The 16,819-nt window shown below is 42.1% G+C and overlaps 1 protein-coding gene across 5 annotated transcripts in view; it reads right to left on the bottom strand.

Annotated features, from left to right (window-relative positions):
• The window catches only part of dctn1b (dynactin 1b), a 121,742-nt gene that overhangs the window by 48,859 nt on the left and 56,064 nt on the right, over nucleotides 1-16,819 (bottom strand). For all 5 annotated transcript variants that reach the window (XM_036963094.1, XM_036963095.1, XM_036963096.1 and 2 more), the window contains 4 exons: nucleotides 13,922-14,038; nucleotides 12,514-12,718; nucleotides 12,260-12,338; nucleotides 9,075-9,234 (listed from right to left, as the gene is read on the bottom strand). In XM_036963094.1, coding sequence (XP_036818989.1) covers nucleotides 9,075-9,234; nucleotides 12,260-12,338; nucleotides 12,514-12,718; nucleotides 13,922-14,038 — 561 coding nt within the window. The remainder of the gene's footprint in view (nucleotides 1-9,074; nucleotides 9,235-12,259; nucleotides 12,339-12,513; nucleotides 12,719-13,921; nucleotides 14,039-16,819) is intronic.

Genomic DNA, 16,819 nt, shown 5'->3' with positions numbered 1-16,819 from the left:
GGTTTTAATAGTCACAGAGGGAACAACATCTCCTATACACTTCCTGATGAACTCAGTCACCTTGGTTAGGGTAGGTTTTAATAGTCACATAGGGAACAACATCTCCTATACACTTCCTGATGAACTCAGTCACCTTGGTTAGGGTAGGTTTTAATAGTCACAGAGGGAACAACATCTCCTATACACTTCCTGATGAACTCAGTCACCTTGGTTAGGGTAGGTTTTAATAGTCACAGAGGGAACAACATCTCCTATACACTTCCTGATGAACTCAGTCACTGTATTCATGTATTTGTTGATGTTATTCTCAGAGGCTACCCGCAACAAATCCCAGTCCATGTGATCAAAACTATCTTGAAGCATGGATTCCAATTAGTCAGGCCAGTGTTGAATAGACCTTAGCACGGGTACTTCCTGTTTGAGTTTCTGCCTATAGGAAGCGAGGAGCAAAATGGAGTCTTGATCTGATTTGCCCAAGGGGAGGGCGGGGGAGGGCCTTGTAGACATCCCTGGAAGGGAGAGTAACACCGGAGAGATTTTGAAGCGTGAGTACTACAGGCTATGTGTTGATAGAACTTTGGTTGCGTTTTCCTCAGCTCTTCTTTATTAGCCCCCAGTTTTAGTAAACGATATGATGTTTCCAGTTTGCACAAGGTCCAGTGTAGTTCCTTGAGAGTTGTCGTGGTATCGGCTTGAGGGAGGATATACACAGCTGTGACGATAACCGAGGGTAATTATCTTGGGAGGTAATGCGGTCGGCATTTGATTGTGAGGTATTCTAGGTCGGGTGAACCAAAGGACTTGGGTTCCTGTATGTTGTCACAATCACACCATCAATGAGTGAGAAAACCTGAAATAGACAAGATGGCAGCATAGACTGTTCTCTCTGCTACCGCATGGCAAGTCTAGGTCCAAGAGGCTTTTTAACAGCTTCTACCCCAAGCCATAAGACACCTGCACATCTAATCAAATGACTACCCAGACTATTTGCATTGCCCCCCCCCCCCCCCCCCCTTCTATGCTGCTACTACTCTCTGTTATTATCTATGCATAGTCACTTTAATAACTCTACCTACATGTACATATGACCTTTATTACCTCGGCTACGAGGTGCCCAGCACATTGACTCTGTACCGTAACACCCTGTATATAGCCTCCACATTGACTCTGTACCGTAATACCCTGTATATAGCCTCCACATTGACTCTGTACCGTAACACCCTGTATATAGCCTCCACATTGACTCTGTACCGTAATACCCTGTATATAGCCTCCACATTGACTCTGTACCGTAATACCCTGTATATAGCCTCCACATTGACTCTGTACCGTAATACCCTGTATATAGCCTCCACATTGACTCTGTACCGTAATACCCTGTATATAGCCTCCACATTGACTCTGTACCGTAATACCCTGTATATAGCCTCCACATTGACTCTGTACCAGTACCCCCTGTATATAGCCTCCACATTGACTCTGTACCGTAATACCCTGTATATAGCCTCCACATTGACTCTGTACCGTAACACCCTGTATATAGCCTCCACATTGACTCTGTACCGTAATACCCTGTATATAGCCTCCACATTGACTCTGTACCGTAATACCCTGTATATAGCCTCCACATTGACTCTGTACCGTAATACCCTGTATATAGCCTCCACATTGACTCTGTACCGTAATACCCTGTATATAGCCTCCACATTGACTCTGTACCGTAATACCCTGTATATAGCCTCCACATTGTTATTTTACTGCTGCTCTTTAATGATTTTTTACTTTCATTTTTTACTTTTATTTAGGTATTTTCTTAAAACTGTATTGTTGGTTAAGGGCTTGTAAGTCAAAATTTCACTGTATTCGACACGTGACAAATACAAATTTGGTTTGATTTGCTACATCAAACAGTACCTATCCTGTAACTCCCAGTCATGGATACCAAAAATATTTGGTTAAATCACATTATCTGGTGTAACAATCTGTAGCTGTGAATTTGGGCAGATCCATGGTAAGAAATGTGACTGTTCCTAGTGTAGAAACAATGTCCTATCCCAGAGCTCGAGTAAATGACATTCCTAAGCTGGTCCTGAATGGACTACGTCAGGACATGGACATTGGTTCTATCAAAGTCCATGTGGGTTTAAATGACATTAGGAAGGGCAGCTCCTGACAGTTGAAACTGGATTTTAAAGAGCTGATCGACTCTCTGCTGGACACTAATAAAAGACCAATCATATCTAGTGCTGTGCCATCTCCGAATCATGGCATTGAGCGCCAGCAGCATACCACCCTGCATACCACTGCTGGCTTGCTTCTGAAGCTAAGCAGGGTTGGTCCTGGTCAGTTCCTGGATGGGAGACCAGATGCTGCTGGAAGTGGTGTTGGACGGCCAGTAGGAGGCACTCTTTCCTCTGGTCTAAAAAATATCCCAATGCCAGAGGGCAATGTAGGGTGCTGTCTTTCGGCTGGGACTATAACGGGTGTCCTGACTCTCTGAGGTCATTAAAGATCCCATGGCACTTATTGTAAGAGTAGGGGTGTTAACCCTGGTGTCCTTGCAAAATTCCCAATCTGGCCATCAAACCGTCACCTAATGATTATTTGACCATGCTGGTCATCTATGAACGTTTCAACATCTTGGCCATGTTCTGTTATAATCTCCACCCGGCACAGCCAGAAGAGGACTGGCCACCCCACATAGACTGGTTCCTCTCTAGGTTTCTTCCTAGGTTTTTGCCTTTCTAGGGAGTTTTTCCTAGCCACTGTGCTTCTACACCTGCATTGCTTGCTGTTTGGGGTTTTAGGCTGGGTTTCTGTACAGCACTTTGAGATATCAGCTGATGTACGAAGGGCTATATAAATACATTTGATTTGATTTGACCTAATAATCCCCAGTTTACAATTGGCTCATTCATCCCCCTCCTCTCCCCTGTAACTATTCCCCAGGTCATTGTTGCAAATGAGAACGTGTTCTCAGTCAATTTACCTGGTAAAATAACGGATAAATACATTTAGCAGGACTCTTTGACTACTCAACTGGCTACGTGATTATTGCAGCTCAATGAGCGTAACATTTATTGACAATTATGATATCTTTTGGAAACAAAACATGTTTTATAAGGAGGATGGGATCCACCCAAATCATCTGGGTTCCTGGATCCTTTCACAGCACTATAAGGCTGAGTTGAGACAATGACTTATCAATGACTCATGCCCAGCTCAGTTAATCCCTACCATTGTAACGCAGGTTCCTGGATCCTTTCACAGCATTTTAAGGCTGAGTTGAGACAATGACTTATCAGTGATCAAGCCTACCACTGTTGTGTCATCAGCAAATTGAGTGATGATGTTGGAGTCGTGCTTGGCCGTGCAGTCATGGGTGAACAGGGAGTAGAGGACGGGACTGAGCACGCACCCCTGAGGGGCCCCCGTGTTGAGGATCAGCGTGGCGGATGTGTTGTTACCTACCCTTATCACCTGGGGGCAGCCCGTCAGGAAGTCCAGGATGCAGAGGGAGGTGTTTAGTCCCAGAGTCCTTAGCTTATTGATGACCTTTGAGGGCACTATGGTGTTGAACGCTGAGCTGTAGTCAATGAATAGTATTCTCACATAGGTGTTCCTTTTGTCCAGGTGGGAAAGGGCAGTGTGGAGTGCAATAGAGATTGCATCATCTGTGGATCTGTTGGGGCAGTATGCAAATTGTAGTGGGTCTAGGGTTTCTGGGATGATGGTGTTGATGTGAGCAATGACCAGCCTTTCAAAGCACTTCCTGGCTACAGACGTGAGTGCTATGGGTCTGTAGTCATTTAGGCAGGTTAGCTTAGTGTTCTTGGGCACAGGCACTATGGTGGTCTGCTTAAAACATGTTGGTATTACAGACTCGGACAGAGAGAGGTTGAAAATGTCAGTGAAGACACTTGCTAGTTGGTCAGTGCATGCTCAGAGTACACGTCCTGGTAATCTGTCTGGCCCTGCAGTCTTATGAATGTTGACCTGTCTAAAGGTCTTACTCACATCAGCTGCGGAGAGTGTGATCACACAGTAGTCCGGAACAGCTGGTGCTCTCATGCACATTTCAGTGTTGTTTGCTTCGAAGCGAGCATAGAAGTAGTTTAGCTCGTCTGGTAGGCTCGTGTCACTGGGCAGCTCTCGGCTGTGCTTCCCTTTGTAGTCTGTAATGGTTTGCAAGCCCTGCCACATCCGACGAGCATCAGAACCAGTGTAGTATGACTCGATCTTAGTCCTGTATTGATGCTTTGCCTGTTTGATGGTTCGTCGGAGGGCATAGCAGGATTTCTTATAAGCTTCCGGGTTAAAGTCCCGCTCCTTGAAAGCGGAAGTTCTAGCCTTTAGCTCAGTGTGGATGTTGCCTGTAATCCATGGCTTCTGGTTGGGGTATGTACGTAAGGTCACTGTGGGTATGACATCATCGATGCACTTATTGATGAAGCCAATGACAGATGTGGTGTACTCCTCAATGGACTTAAGTTTCCCTGCATTAAAGTCCCCGGCCACTAGGGGCGCTACCTCTGGATGAGCATTTTCTTGTTTGCTTATGGCGGAATACAGCTCATTCAATGCTGTCTTAGTGCCAACGTCAGACTGAGGTGGTATGTAAACAACTACGAATAATACAGATGAGCACTCTCTCGGTAGGTAGTGTTGTCTACAGCTTATCATAATATACTCGACCTCAGGCGAGCAATAGCTGTTATTTACAAAAATACTTAGTCCGCCGCCCCTTGTCTAACCAGACGCTGCTGTTCTATCCTGCCGGTACATCGTATAACCAGCCAGCTGTATGTTGATACTGTCTTCGTTCAGCTACGACTCCATGAGACATAAGACGTTACAGTTTTTAATGTCCCGTTGGTAGTTTAATCTTCCCCGTAACTCGCCGATTGTATTGTCCAAAGATTGCATGTTTGCTAGCAGAATTGAGGGAAGTAGGGTTTATTAGATCGCCTCCGACTTCTTAGAAGGCAGCCCGCCCTCTTTCTCCGCCTCCTCTTCATGCAGATCACGGGGGTCGGGGCCTGTTCCCGAGGGAGCCGTATATCCTCCGCCTCGGGCTCGTCAGAGTCGTGAAAGAAGAAAAAGGATTCTGCCAGTCCGTGGTGAGTAATCACAGTCCTGATGTCTAGAAGTTATTTTCAGTCATAAGAGACGGTAGCGGCAACATTATGTACAAAATGAGTATACAAATAAGTTACAAACAACGCAGATAAACGAACAAAGAAACAGAATAGGTTGGGGGCACGTAAAACGTCTGCCTTCAACTCCGGCGCCATCTTAATAAGATGGTCCTTAATAACTACCCTGAATGCTGATCCTACAGTTATTGTATGCAGCAATCATGTGCCTATGAACCAGATTTATGGTTATGCTTTTAGCACTGATGCGGTGTGCCCTAGTAGGAAGCTCACCCTGCACTAACATAAATAAAATCAGAATATCTACTTCTCCTAAGCTTCCCAGTAAAGCAACGAAAACAAGCAAGCATCCCAGAAAGGTGCTAAAAAAAAAATAACAAGCTTAATGAAATTAATAACTTTCTAGCAACAGATGACATCTCCAAAACTCACTTAAACAATACTCTTGATGATACAGTGGTAGCAATATAAGGTTATAACATTTACAGAAAATACAGAAATGCCAATGGTGGAGGTGTTGCTGTTGATATTCAGAATATGTTCAGTTTTCAGCTGTGCTAACATAATTGCAAAAGGGTTTTCTAATGATCAATTAGCCTTTTAAAATGATAAACTTGGATTAGCTAACACAACATGCCATTAGAACACAGGAGTGATGGATGCTGATAATGGGCCTCTGTACGCCTATGTAGATATTCCATAAAAAATCTGCTGTTTCCAGCTACAATCGTAATTTATCACATTAACAATGTCTACACTGTATTTCTGATCAATTTGATGTTATTTTAATGGACAACAAATGTGGTTTTCTTTCAAAAACAAGGACATTTTTAAGTGACCCCAAACTTTTGAACGATAGTGTAGGTGTTAAGGCTTTACACCCCTGCTATAATGTGGATAAAGAGTTACCTGTCTAACAGAACACAGATGATGTTCTTTAATGGAAGCCTCTCCAACAAATATAAGTAGAATCAGGAATTCCCCAGGGCAGCTGTCTAGGCCCCATACTTTTTTCAATCTTTACTAACGACATGAGACTGGCTTTGAGTAAAGCCAGTGTGTCAATGTATGCCGATGACTCAACACTATAGACGTCAGCTACCACAGCGACAGAAATGACTGCAACACTTAACAAAGAGATGCAGTTAGATTCAGAGTGGGTGGCAAGGAATAAGTTAGTCCTAAATATATATTTTTTAAACTGGTGGATTGTATTTGGGACAAATTATTCCCTAAACCCTAAACCTCAACTGAATCTTGTAATAAATAATGTGGAAATTGAGCAAGTTGAGGTGACTAAACTGTTTGGAGTAACCCTGGATTGTAAACTGTAATGGTCAAAACATATTGATACAACAGTAGATAAGATGGGGAGAAGTCTGTCCATAATAAAGCGCTGCTCTGCCTTCTTAACAACACTATCAATAAGGCAGGTCCTACAGGTCCTAGTTTCTACCTTCTTAACAACACTATCAACAAGGCAGGTCCTACAGGCCCTAGTTTCTACCTTCTTAACAACACTATCAACAAGGCAGGTCCTACAGGCCCTAGTTTCTACCTTCTTAACAACACTATCATCAAGGCAGGTCATACAGGCCCTCGTTTCTACCTTCTTAACAACACTATCAACAAGGCAGGTTCTACAGGCCCTGGTTTCTACCTTCTTAACAACACTATCAGCAAGGCAGGTCCTACAGGCCCTAGTGTCTACCATCTTAACAGCACTATCAACAAGTCAGGTCCTACAGGCCCTAGTTTCTACCTTCTTCACAACACTATCAACAAGGCAGGTCCTACAGGCCCTAGTTTCTACCTTCTTAACAACACTATCAGCAAGGCAGGTCTTACAGGCCCTAGTTTCTACCTTCTTAACAACACTATCAGCAAGGCAGGTCCTACAGGCCCTAGTTTCTACCTTCTTCACAACACTATCAACAAGGCAGGTCCTACAGGCCCTAGTTTCTACCTTCTTAACAACACTATCAGCAAGGCAGGTCCTACAGGCCCTAGTTTCTACCTTCTTAACAACACTATCAGCAAGGCAGGTCCTACAGGCCCTAGTTTCTACCTTCTTAACAGCACTATCAACAAGTCAGGTCCTACAGGCCCTAGTTTCTACCTTCTTAACAACTCTATCATCAAGGCAGATCCTACAGGCCCTGGTTTCTACCTTCTTAACAACACTATCAACAAGACAGGTCCTACAGGCCCTAGTTTCTACCTTCTTAACAACACTATCAGCAAGGCAGGTCCTACAGGCCCTAGTTTCTACCTTCTTAACAGCACTATCAACAAGTCAGGTCCTACAGGCCCTAGTTTCTACCTTCTTAACAACTCTATCATCAAGGCAGATCCTACAGGCCCTGGTTTCTACCTTCTTAACAACACTATCAACAAGACAGGTCCTACAGGCCCTAGTTTCTACCTTCTTAACAACACTATCAACAAGGCAGGTCCTACAGGCCCTAGTTTCTACCTTCTTAACAACTCTATCATCAAGGCAGATCCTACAGGCCCTGGTTTCTACCTTCTTAACAACACTATCAACAAGACAGGTCCTACAGGCCCTAGTTTCTACCTTCTTAACAACACTATCAACAAGGCAGGTCCTACAGGCCCTAGTTTCTACCTTCTTAACAGCACTATCAATAAGGCAGGTCCTATAGTCCCTAGTTTTGTCGCACCTGGACTACTGTTCAGTCGTTTGGTCAGGTGCCACAAAAAAGGACTTAGGAAAATTGCAATTGGCTCAGAACAGGGCAGCACGGCTGGCCTTGGATGTACACAGAGAGCAAATATTAATAATATGCATGTAAATCCCTCCTGGCTCAAAGTGGAGGAGAGATTGACTTCATCACTACTTGTATTTATGAGAGGTGTTCACATCAGGGTGAAACCGTAGATTAACCTGATGGAAAACAAGCCCAGGGTGACTTTCCCCTTGAAACCGTAGATTAACCTGATGGAAAACAAGCCCAGGGTGACCTTCCCCTTGAAACCGTAGATTAACCTGATGGAAAACAAGCCCAGGGTGACCTTCCCCTTGAAACCGTAGATTAACCTGATGGAAAACAAGCCCAGGGTGACATTCCCCTTGAAACCGTAGATTAACCTGATGGAAAACAAGCCCAGGGTGACTTTCCCCTTGAAACCGTAGATTAACCTGATGGAAAACAAGCCCTGGGTGACCTTCCCCTTGAAACCGTAGATTAACCTGATGGAAAACAAGCCCAGGGTGACCTTCCCCTTGAAACCGTAGATTAACCTGATGGAAAACAAGCCCAGGGTGACCTTCCCCTTGAAACCGTAGATTAACCTGATGGAAAACAAGCCCAGGGTGACCTTCCCCTTGAAACCGTAGATTAACCTGATGGAAAACAAGCCCAGGGTGACCTTCCCCTTGAAACCGTAGATTAACCTGATGGAAAACAAGCCCAGGGTGACATTCCCCTTGAAACCGTAGATTAACCTGATGGAAAACAAGTCCAGGGTGAAAACGTAGATTAACCTGATGGAAAACAAGCCCAGGGTGACCTTCCCCTTGAAACCGTAGATTAACCTGATGGAAAACAAGCCCAGGGTGACCTTCCCCTTGAAACCGTAGATTAACCTGATGGAAAACAAGCCCAGGGTGACCTTCCCCTTGAAACCGTAGATTAACCTGATGGAAAACAAGCCCAGGGTGACCTTCCCCTTGAAACCGTAGATTAACCTGATGGAAAACAAGCCCAGGGTGACATTCCCCTTGAAACCGTAGATTAACCTGATGGAAAACAAGTCCAGGGTGAAAACGTAGATTAACCTGATGGAAAACAAGCCCAGGGTGACCTTCCCCTTGAAACCGTAGATTAACCTGATGGAAAACAAGTCCAGGGTGAAACCGTAGATGAACCGTATAACCACGTGCTGTTTGCTGACCTGTTCTTTGAGTTCATCGATGGTCCTCTCGGCCAGTTTCATCTCCTCCTGGAGTTTCTCTCTCTGAGTCCTCAGTGTGTCCAGCTCTGTGCTCTTCCTCTCTGTCTGCTTCTGGAGCTTCACATGTTCCTGCTTCTCTGACACAGACAGGTCACGCATCCTGACACAGAGACAAGGTATTTATAAACAAATGCATTTATTTGATTTATTTATTGAAACTTTATTTTAACTCAGCAAGTCAGTTAAGAACAAATTCTTATTTACAATGACAGCCTAGGAACAGTGGGTTAACTGCCTTGTTCAGGTTTTTGCCTTGTCAGCTCAGGGATTCGATCTAGCACCCTTTTGGTTACTGGCCCAACGCTCTAACCACTAGGCTACCTACCGCCCCTACACTCTAACCACTAGGCTACCTGCCGCCCCTACACTCTAACCACTAGGCTACCTGCCGCCCCCACACTCTAACCACTAGGCTACCTGCCACCTCTACACTCTAACCACTAGGCTACCTGCCTCCACTACACTCTAACCACTAGGCTACCTGCCCCCTCTACACTCTAACCACTAGGCTACCTGCTGCCCCCCTACACTAACCACTAGGCTACCTGCCTCCTCTACACTCTAACCACTAGGCTACCTGCCTCCTCTACACTCTAACCACTAGGCTACCTGCCGCCCCTACACTCTAAACACTAGGCTACCTGCTACCTGCAACAATTTCAAAGATTTTACTATAAGGAAATCAGCCGAATAAAATATATTAATTAGGCCCCACCCATTTGGGAGGCAGGCCCACCCACAGGGGAGCCCAGCCAATCAGAATTAGTTTTTCCCCACAAAAAGGCTTTATTACAGACATACAGTCCCTTGCGAAAGTATTCGGCCCCCTTGAACTTTGCGACCTTTTGCCACATTTCAGTCTTCAAGCATAAAGATATAAAACTGTATTTTTTTGTGAAGAATCAACAACAAGTGGGACACAATCATGAAGTGGAACGACATTTATTGGATATTTCAAACTTTTTTAACAAATCAAAAACTGAAAAATTGGGCGTGCAAAATTATTCAGCCCCTTTACTTTCAGTGCAGCAAACTCTCTCCAGAAGTTCAGTGAGGATCTCTGAATGATCCAATGTCGACCTAAATGACTAATGATGATAAATACAATCCACCTGTGTGTAATCAAGTCTCCGTATAAATGCACCTGCACTGTGATAGTCTCAGAGGTCCGTTAAAAGCGCAGAGAGCATCATGAAGAACAAGGAACACACCAGGCAGGTCCGAGATACTGTTGTGAAGAAGTTTAAAGCCGGATTTGGATACAAAAAGATTTCCCAAGCTTTAAACATCCCAAGGAGCACTGTGCAAGCGATAATATTGAAATGGAAGGCGTATCAGACCACTGCAAATCTACCAAGACCTGGCCGTCCCTCTAAACTTTCAGCTCATACAAGGAGAAGACTGATCAGAGATGCAGCCAAGAGGCCCATGATCACTCTGGATGAACTGCAGAGATCTACAGCTGAGGTGGGAGACTCTGTCCATAGGACAACAATCAGTCGTATATTGCACAAATCTGGCCTTTATGGAAGAGTGGCAAGAAGAAAGCCATTTCTTAAAGATATCCATAAAAAGTGTCGTTTAAAGTTTGCCACAATCCACCTGGAAGACACACCAAACATGTGGAAGAAGGTGCTCTGGTCAAATGAAACCAAAATTGAACTTTTTGGCAACAATGCAAAACGTTATGTTTGGCGTAAAAGCAACACAGCTGAACACACCATCCCCACTGTCAAACATGGTGGTGGCAGCATCATGGTTTGGGCCTGCTTTTCTTCAGCAGGGACAGGGAAGATGGTTAAAATTGATGGGAAGATGGATGGAGCCAAATACAGGACCATTCTGGAAGAAAACCTGATGGAGTCTGCAAAAGACCTGAGACTGGGACGGAGATTTGTCTTCCAACAAGACAATGATCCAAAACATAAAGCAAAATCTACAATGGAATGGTTCAAAAATAAACATATCCAGGTGTTAGAATGGCCAAGTCAAAGTCCAGACCTGAATCCAATCGAGAATCTGTGGAAAGAACTGAAAACTGCTGTTCACAAATGCTCTCCATCCAACCTCACTGAGCTCGAGCTGTTTTGCAAGGAGGAATGGGAAAAAATGTCAGTCTCTCGATGTGCAAAACTGATAGAGTCATACCCCAAGCGACTTACAGCTGTAATCGCAGCAAAACTACTACAAAGTATTAACTTAAGGGGGCTGAATAATTTTGCACGCCCAATTTTTCAGTTTTTGATTTGTTAAAAAAGTTTGAAATATCCAATAAATGTCGTTCCACTTCATGATTGTGTCCCACTTGTTGTTGATTCTTCACAAAAAAATACAGTTTTATATCTTTATGTTTGAAGCCTGAAATGTGGCAAAAGGTCGCAAAGTTCAAGGGGGCCGAATACTTTCGCAAGGCACTGTAAATGCTCCTCAGTTTCATCAGCTGTCCAAGTGGCTGGTCTCAGATGACCCCGCAAGTGCAGAAGCCGGATGTGGAGTTCCTGGGTTGGCGTGGTTACATGTGGTCTGTGGTTGTGAGGCCGGTTGGACATACTGCCAAATTCTCTAAAACGACGTTGGAGGCGGCTTATGGTATAGAAATTAACATTCAATTATCTGGCAACAGCTGTGGTGGACTTTCCTGCAGTCAGCATGCCAATTGCACGCTCCCTCAAACACTTGAGACATCTATGGCATTGTGTTGTGTGACAAAACTGCACATTTTAGAGTGGCCTTTTACCTTTCATTGTCCCCAGCACAAGGTGCACCTATGTAATGATCATGCTGTTTAATCAGCTTCTTGATATGCCACACTGGTCATGTGGACGGATTATCTCGGCCAAGGAGAAATGCTCACTAACAGGGATGTAACCAAATGTGTGAGAGAAATAAACATTTTGTGCGAAATGAACATTTCTATGATCTTATATTTCAGCTCATATTTCAGCTCATGAGCCATGGGATCAACACTTTACCAGTTACGTTTATATTTATGTTCAGTGTACATACAGTAAGCACATATACATACACACATACATGGTCACACACACACACACACACACACACACACACACACACACACACACACACACACACACACACACACACACACACACACACACACATACCTGACGAGAGCTTCCTTCAGCCTGCCGTTCTGCTCCTCCAGCTGTTTCACATGGTAACTGGAAGCAGCGCCATCTGAACCTGATGAAACAACAAGTTGGTGTGTGTGTGTGTGTGTCTCTGTGTGTGTGTGTGTGTGTGTGTGTGTGTGTGTGTGTGTGTGTGTGTGTGTGTGTGTGTGTGTGTGTGTGTACTTGATGTGTGTGTGTGTGTGTGTGTGAGCGTGCGTCACGCGCTAGTCTGCGTCTCCTCCTACCTTTCTCCTCTATCTCGTGTTTGAGGATCTCCAGGTCCATGACGAGCTCTTCCAGTTTCTCCTTCAGAGACTCCACCTCCTGCTGCAGGGACTCTGCCCGCTCCTCAGCCATCTCCTTGTCCAGCGTGGCCATCTCTATAGCGTCAGCCGTGTCCGCCATCTCCTCCATGTAGTGCTCCTTCGCCTCCTGGGCCTCCTTCGCCTCCTAGTGGGAGTATATGGAGGATAGAGAGTCAATTAAGAGGCCACTACTGATATGATGCTGGGGTAACTAGAGTCCACGGCTGATATGATGCTGGGGTAACTAGAGTCCACTACTGATATGATGCTGGGGTAACTAGAGTCCACTACTGATATGATGCTGGGGTAACTAGAGTCCACTACTGATATGATGCTGGGGTAACTAGAGTCCTCTACTGATATGATGCTGGGGTAACTAGAGTCCACGGCTGATATGATGCTGGGGTAACTAGAGTCCACTACTGATATGATGCTGGGGTAACTAGAGTCCACGGCTGATATGATGCTGGGATAACTAGAGTCCTCTACTGATATGATGCTGGGGTAACTAGAGTCCACTACTGATATGATGCTGGGGTAACTAGAGTCCACTACTGATATGATGCTGGGGTAACTAGAGTCCACTACTGATATGATGCTGGGGTAACTAGAGTCCACTACTGATATGATGCTGGGGTAACTAGAGTCCACTACTGATATGATGCTGGGGTAACTAGAGTCCTCTACTGATATGATTAATTAGAGGTACTGTGAGGTGAAATTATAGTAACACTGAGGTAAACTAATTAATGAGAGGTACTGTGAGGTAAACTGATTAATTAGAAGTACTGTGAGGTAAACTGATTAATTAGAGGTACTGTGAGGTAAACTGATTAATGAGAGGTACTGTGAGGTAAACTGATTAATGAGAGGTACTGTGAGGTAAACTGATTAATTAGAAGTACTGTGAGGTAAACTGATTAATTAGAGGTACTGTGAGGTAAACTGATTAATGAGTGGTACGGTGAGGTAAACTGATTAATGAGAGGTACTGTGAGGTAAACTGATTAATGAGAGGTACTGTGAGGTAAACTGATGATTAATGAGAGGTACTGTGAGGTAAACTGATTAATTAGAGGTACTGTGAGGTAAACTGATGATTAATGAGAGGTACTGTGAGGTAAACTGAGTAATGAGAGGTACTGTGAGGTAAACTGGTTAATGAGAGGTACTGTGAGGTAAACTGGTTAATGAGAGGTACTGTGAGGTAAACTGGTTAATGAGAGGTACGGTGAGGTAAACTGATAAATGAGAGGTACTGTGAGGTAAACTGATTAATGAGAGGTACTGTGAGGTAAACTGATAAATGAGAGGTACTGTGAGGTAAAGTGTAGGTTGCTTTCTGTACCTTCTTGGCCTCTTTGAGTTGTTTTGTCAGGTCGTTCTGCTGCTCCTGCATCTTGGTCTTCCACTCCTGGAGCTGCTCCAGCTGGATCTTATGTTTCTCCAGCTCCTTCAGCTTGACCTTCATGATAACAATAATAACAATAATATTATTATAAATGATAACAATAATAACAATAATATTATTATAAATAATAACAATAATAACAATAATATTATTATAAATAATAACAATAATATTATTATAAATAATAACAATAATAACAATAATATTATTATAAATGATAACAATAATAACATTAATATTATTATAAATAATAACAATAATATTATTATAAATAATAACAATAATATTATTATAAATAATAACAATAATAGTATGATAAATAATAACAATAATAACAATAATATTATTATAAATAATAACAATAATAACAATAATGTTATTATAAATAATAACAATAATAACAATAATATTATTATAAATAATAACAATAATAACAATAATGTTATTATAAATGATAACAATAATAACAATACTATTATTATAAATAATAACAATAATAACAATAATATTATTATAAATTATAACAATAATAACAATAATATTATTATAAATAATAACAATAATAACAATAATGTTATTATAAATAATAACAATAATAACAATAATATTATTATAAATAATAACAATAATAACAATAATGTTATTATAAATGATAACAATAATAACAATAATATTATTATAAATAATAACAATAATAACAATAATGTTATTATAAATAATAACAATAATAACAATACTATTATTATAAATAATAACAATAATAACAATAATATTATTATAAATTATAACAATAGTATTATTATAAATAATAACAATAATAACAATACTATTATTATAAATAATAACAATAATAACAATAATATTATTATAAATTATAACAATAGTATTATTATAAATAATAACAATAATAACAATACTATTATTATAAATTATAACAATAATAACAATAATTGTTATAATCTAAATCAACATTATCATAATAATACACTTTATTTGAATAGAACAATTGATACGTAGACAGCCACTGTAGAGGAAATATATCATTTTTCTTGACCGACCAATTTAGTTTTGTCATTTTTTATATATATATATATAAAATAAATGCAAAGATAAACCCCACCTGATTTATAGGACACAGTGAACAGTTGGGAGTTGGGACCAATTTCAAAAAGGCTACCTTGGTGTTTAATACAGTCTGTGGACAAACTGAAAATATATATGTTGATGGTTTGGATTACGTGATGCCCAGGTCATATTTCTCCATATTCTGTTCCAGTTCAAAGTGTTGATCAGATTCAATTATTATGAATTAATTTAGTTACATTTCAGATTGATCACAAAATGTAGTATTTTGTAGGAATGAAACATTGAAACACCATCTTGTGGTTCTTGTAGGAGATTCTGTAAATGTGTAGTCGGCAGTGGTCAGAGTGGTGGTCAGACAAGCTAATTTGTCTCATTTATATTTTCTTGATGAAAGAAAATGGAGGTGTAGATAATAGTATGAATTATTAACGAGAATGATTTATGCCTGTTTGAGTAGAACTCTTTTGTTGTCGGATCATGTGCTCGCCAGGCATCCAATGATGTTGTAATCGGACAGTATACACTGGAGAGCTGTGGCATTATAACGACGACAGAACTTTGTGTTTGTTTTTTGAATTTTTGTGTACGCACAATTGAGATTCCTGGTCGCAAGTACAATTCGCTAAGGTGTCACTTAATTTCGCAAACTGGTATCATGTGACGTATGAAAGATTTAACAACAGTCGCAAACTTGTAACTTGACATCTGAATACATTCAACAAGTTTTGGAACATTTATTTTCAGAATTGTTACAAGCCATTTACGAGTATGAATATATATATATATATATATAATAATAATAATATAATATAATATTCTGCTGTGAAAAATACACTTGTAGATTTGGATTCTGCACGCGCTCTTAAGTTCTGTCACTATTGTCACGTTACCAAGAGATTGGTAAACTTGTAGAAAGTTTTGTAAGTTTGTGGAGAGAGATTTGCAAGTAAAAATTCAAATTGAGCAGCTCTGGGGACAGGACCTTTTACTCCTAACCAATCAGTTCTCTCTGCTACAACCACAGCCGCTTAACCATTGGCTCGATTGTTCCATCAATCAAATCTCTGGAATTAGCTACCCAATTGAGCAAGAGATGATGAGATAAGTAAAATCAAAACGATCTACTTGAAGGTAATTGTCTGTTAATTGCTTGCTGTTTGGGGGATTTAGGCTGGGTTTCTGAACAGCACTTTGGGATATCACCCAGAAACCCACCCATTGGTCACTTCCCACCCAGAAACCCACCCATTGGTCACTCCCCACCCAGAAACCCACCCATTGGTCACTCCCCACCCAGAAACCCACCCATTGGTCGTTCCCCACCCAGAAACCCACCCATTGGTCACTCCCCACCCAGAAACCCACTCATTGGTCACTCCCCACCCAGAAACCCACCCATTGGTCACTCCCCACACAGAAACCCACCCATTGGTTGTTACCCACCCAGAAACCCACCCATTGGTTGTACCCATCCAGAAACCCACCAATTGGTTGTACCCCATCCAGAAACCCACCCATTGGTCACTCCCCACCCAGAAACCCACCCATTGGTCACTCCCCACCCAGAAACCCACCCATTGTTCACTCCCCACCCAGAAACCCACCCATTGGTCACTCCCCACCCAGAAACCCACCCATTGGTCACTCCCCACCCAGAAACCCACCCATTGGTCACTTCCCACCCAGAAACCCACCCATTGGTCACTCCCCACCCAGAAACCCACCCATTGGTCACTTCCACCCAGAAAC

This window comes from Oncorhynchus mykiss, chromosome 25 (genome assembly GCF_013265735.2).
Source record: "Oncorhynchus mykiss isolate Arlee chromosome 25, USDA_OmykA_1.1, whole genome shotgun sequence".
Lineage (NCBI taxonomy): Eukaryota > Metazoa > Chordata > Actinopteri > Salmoniformes > Salmonidae > Oncorhynchus > Oncorhynchus mykiss.
Note: the sequence above shows the minus strand (reverse complement) of the source record. Positions and strands in the feature narration are given on the sequence as shown.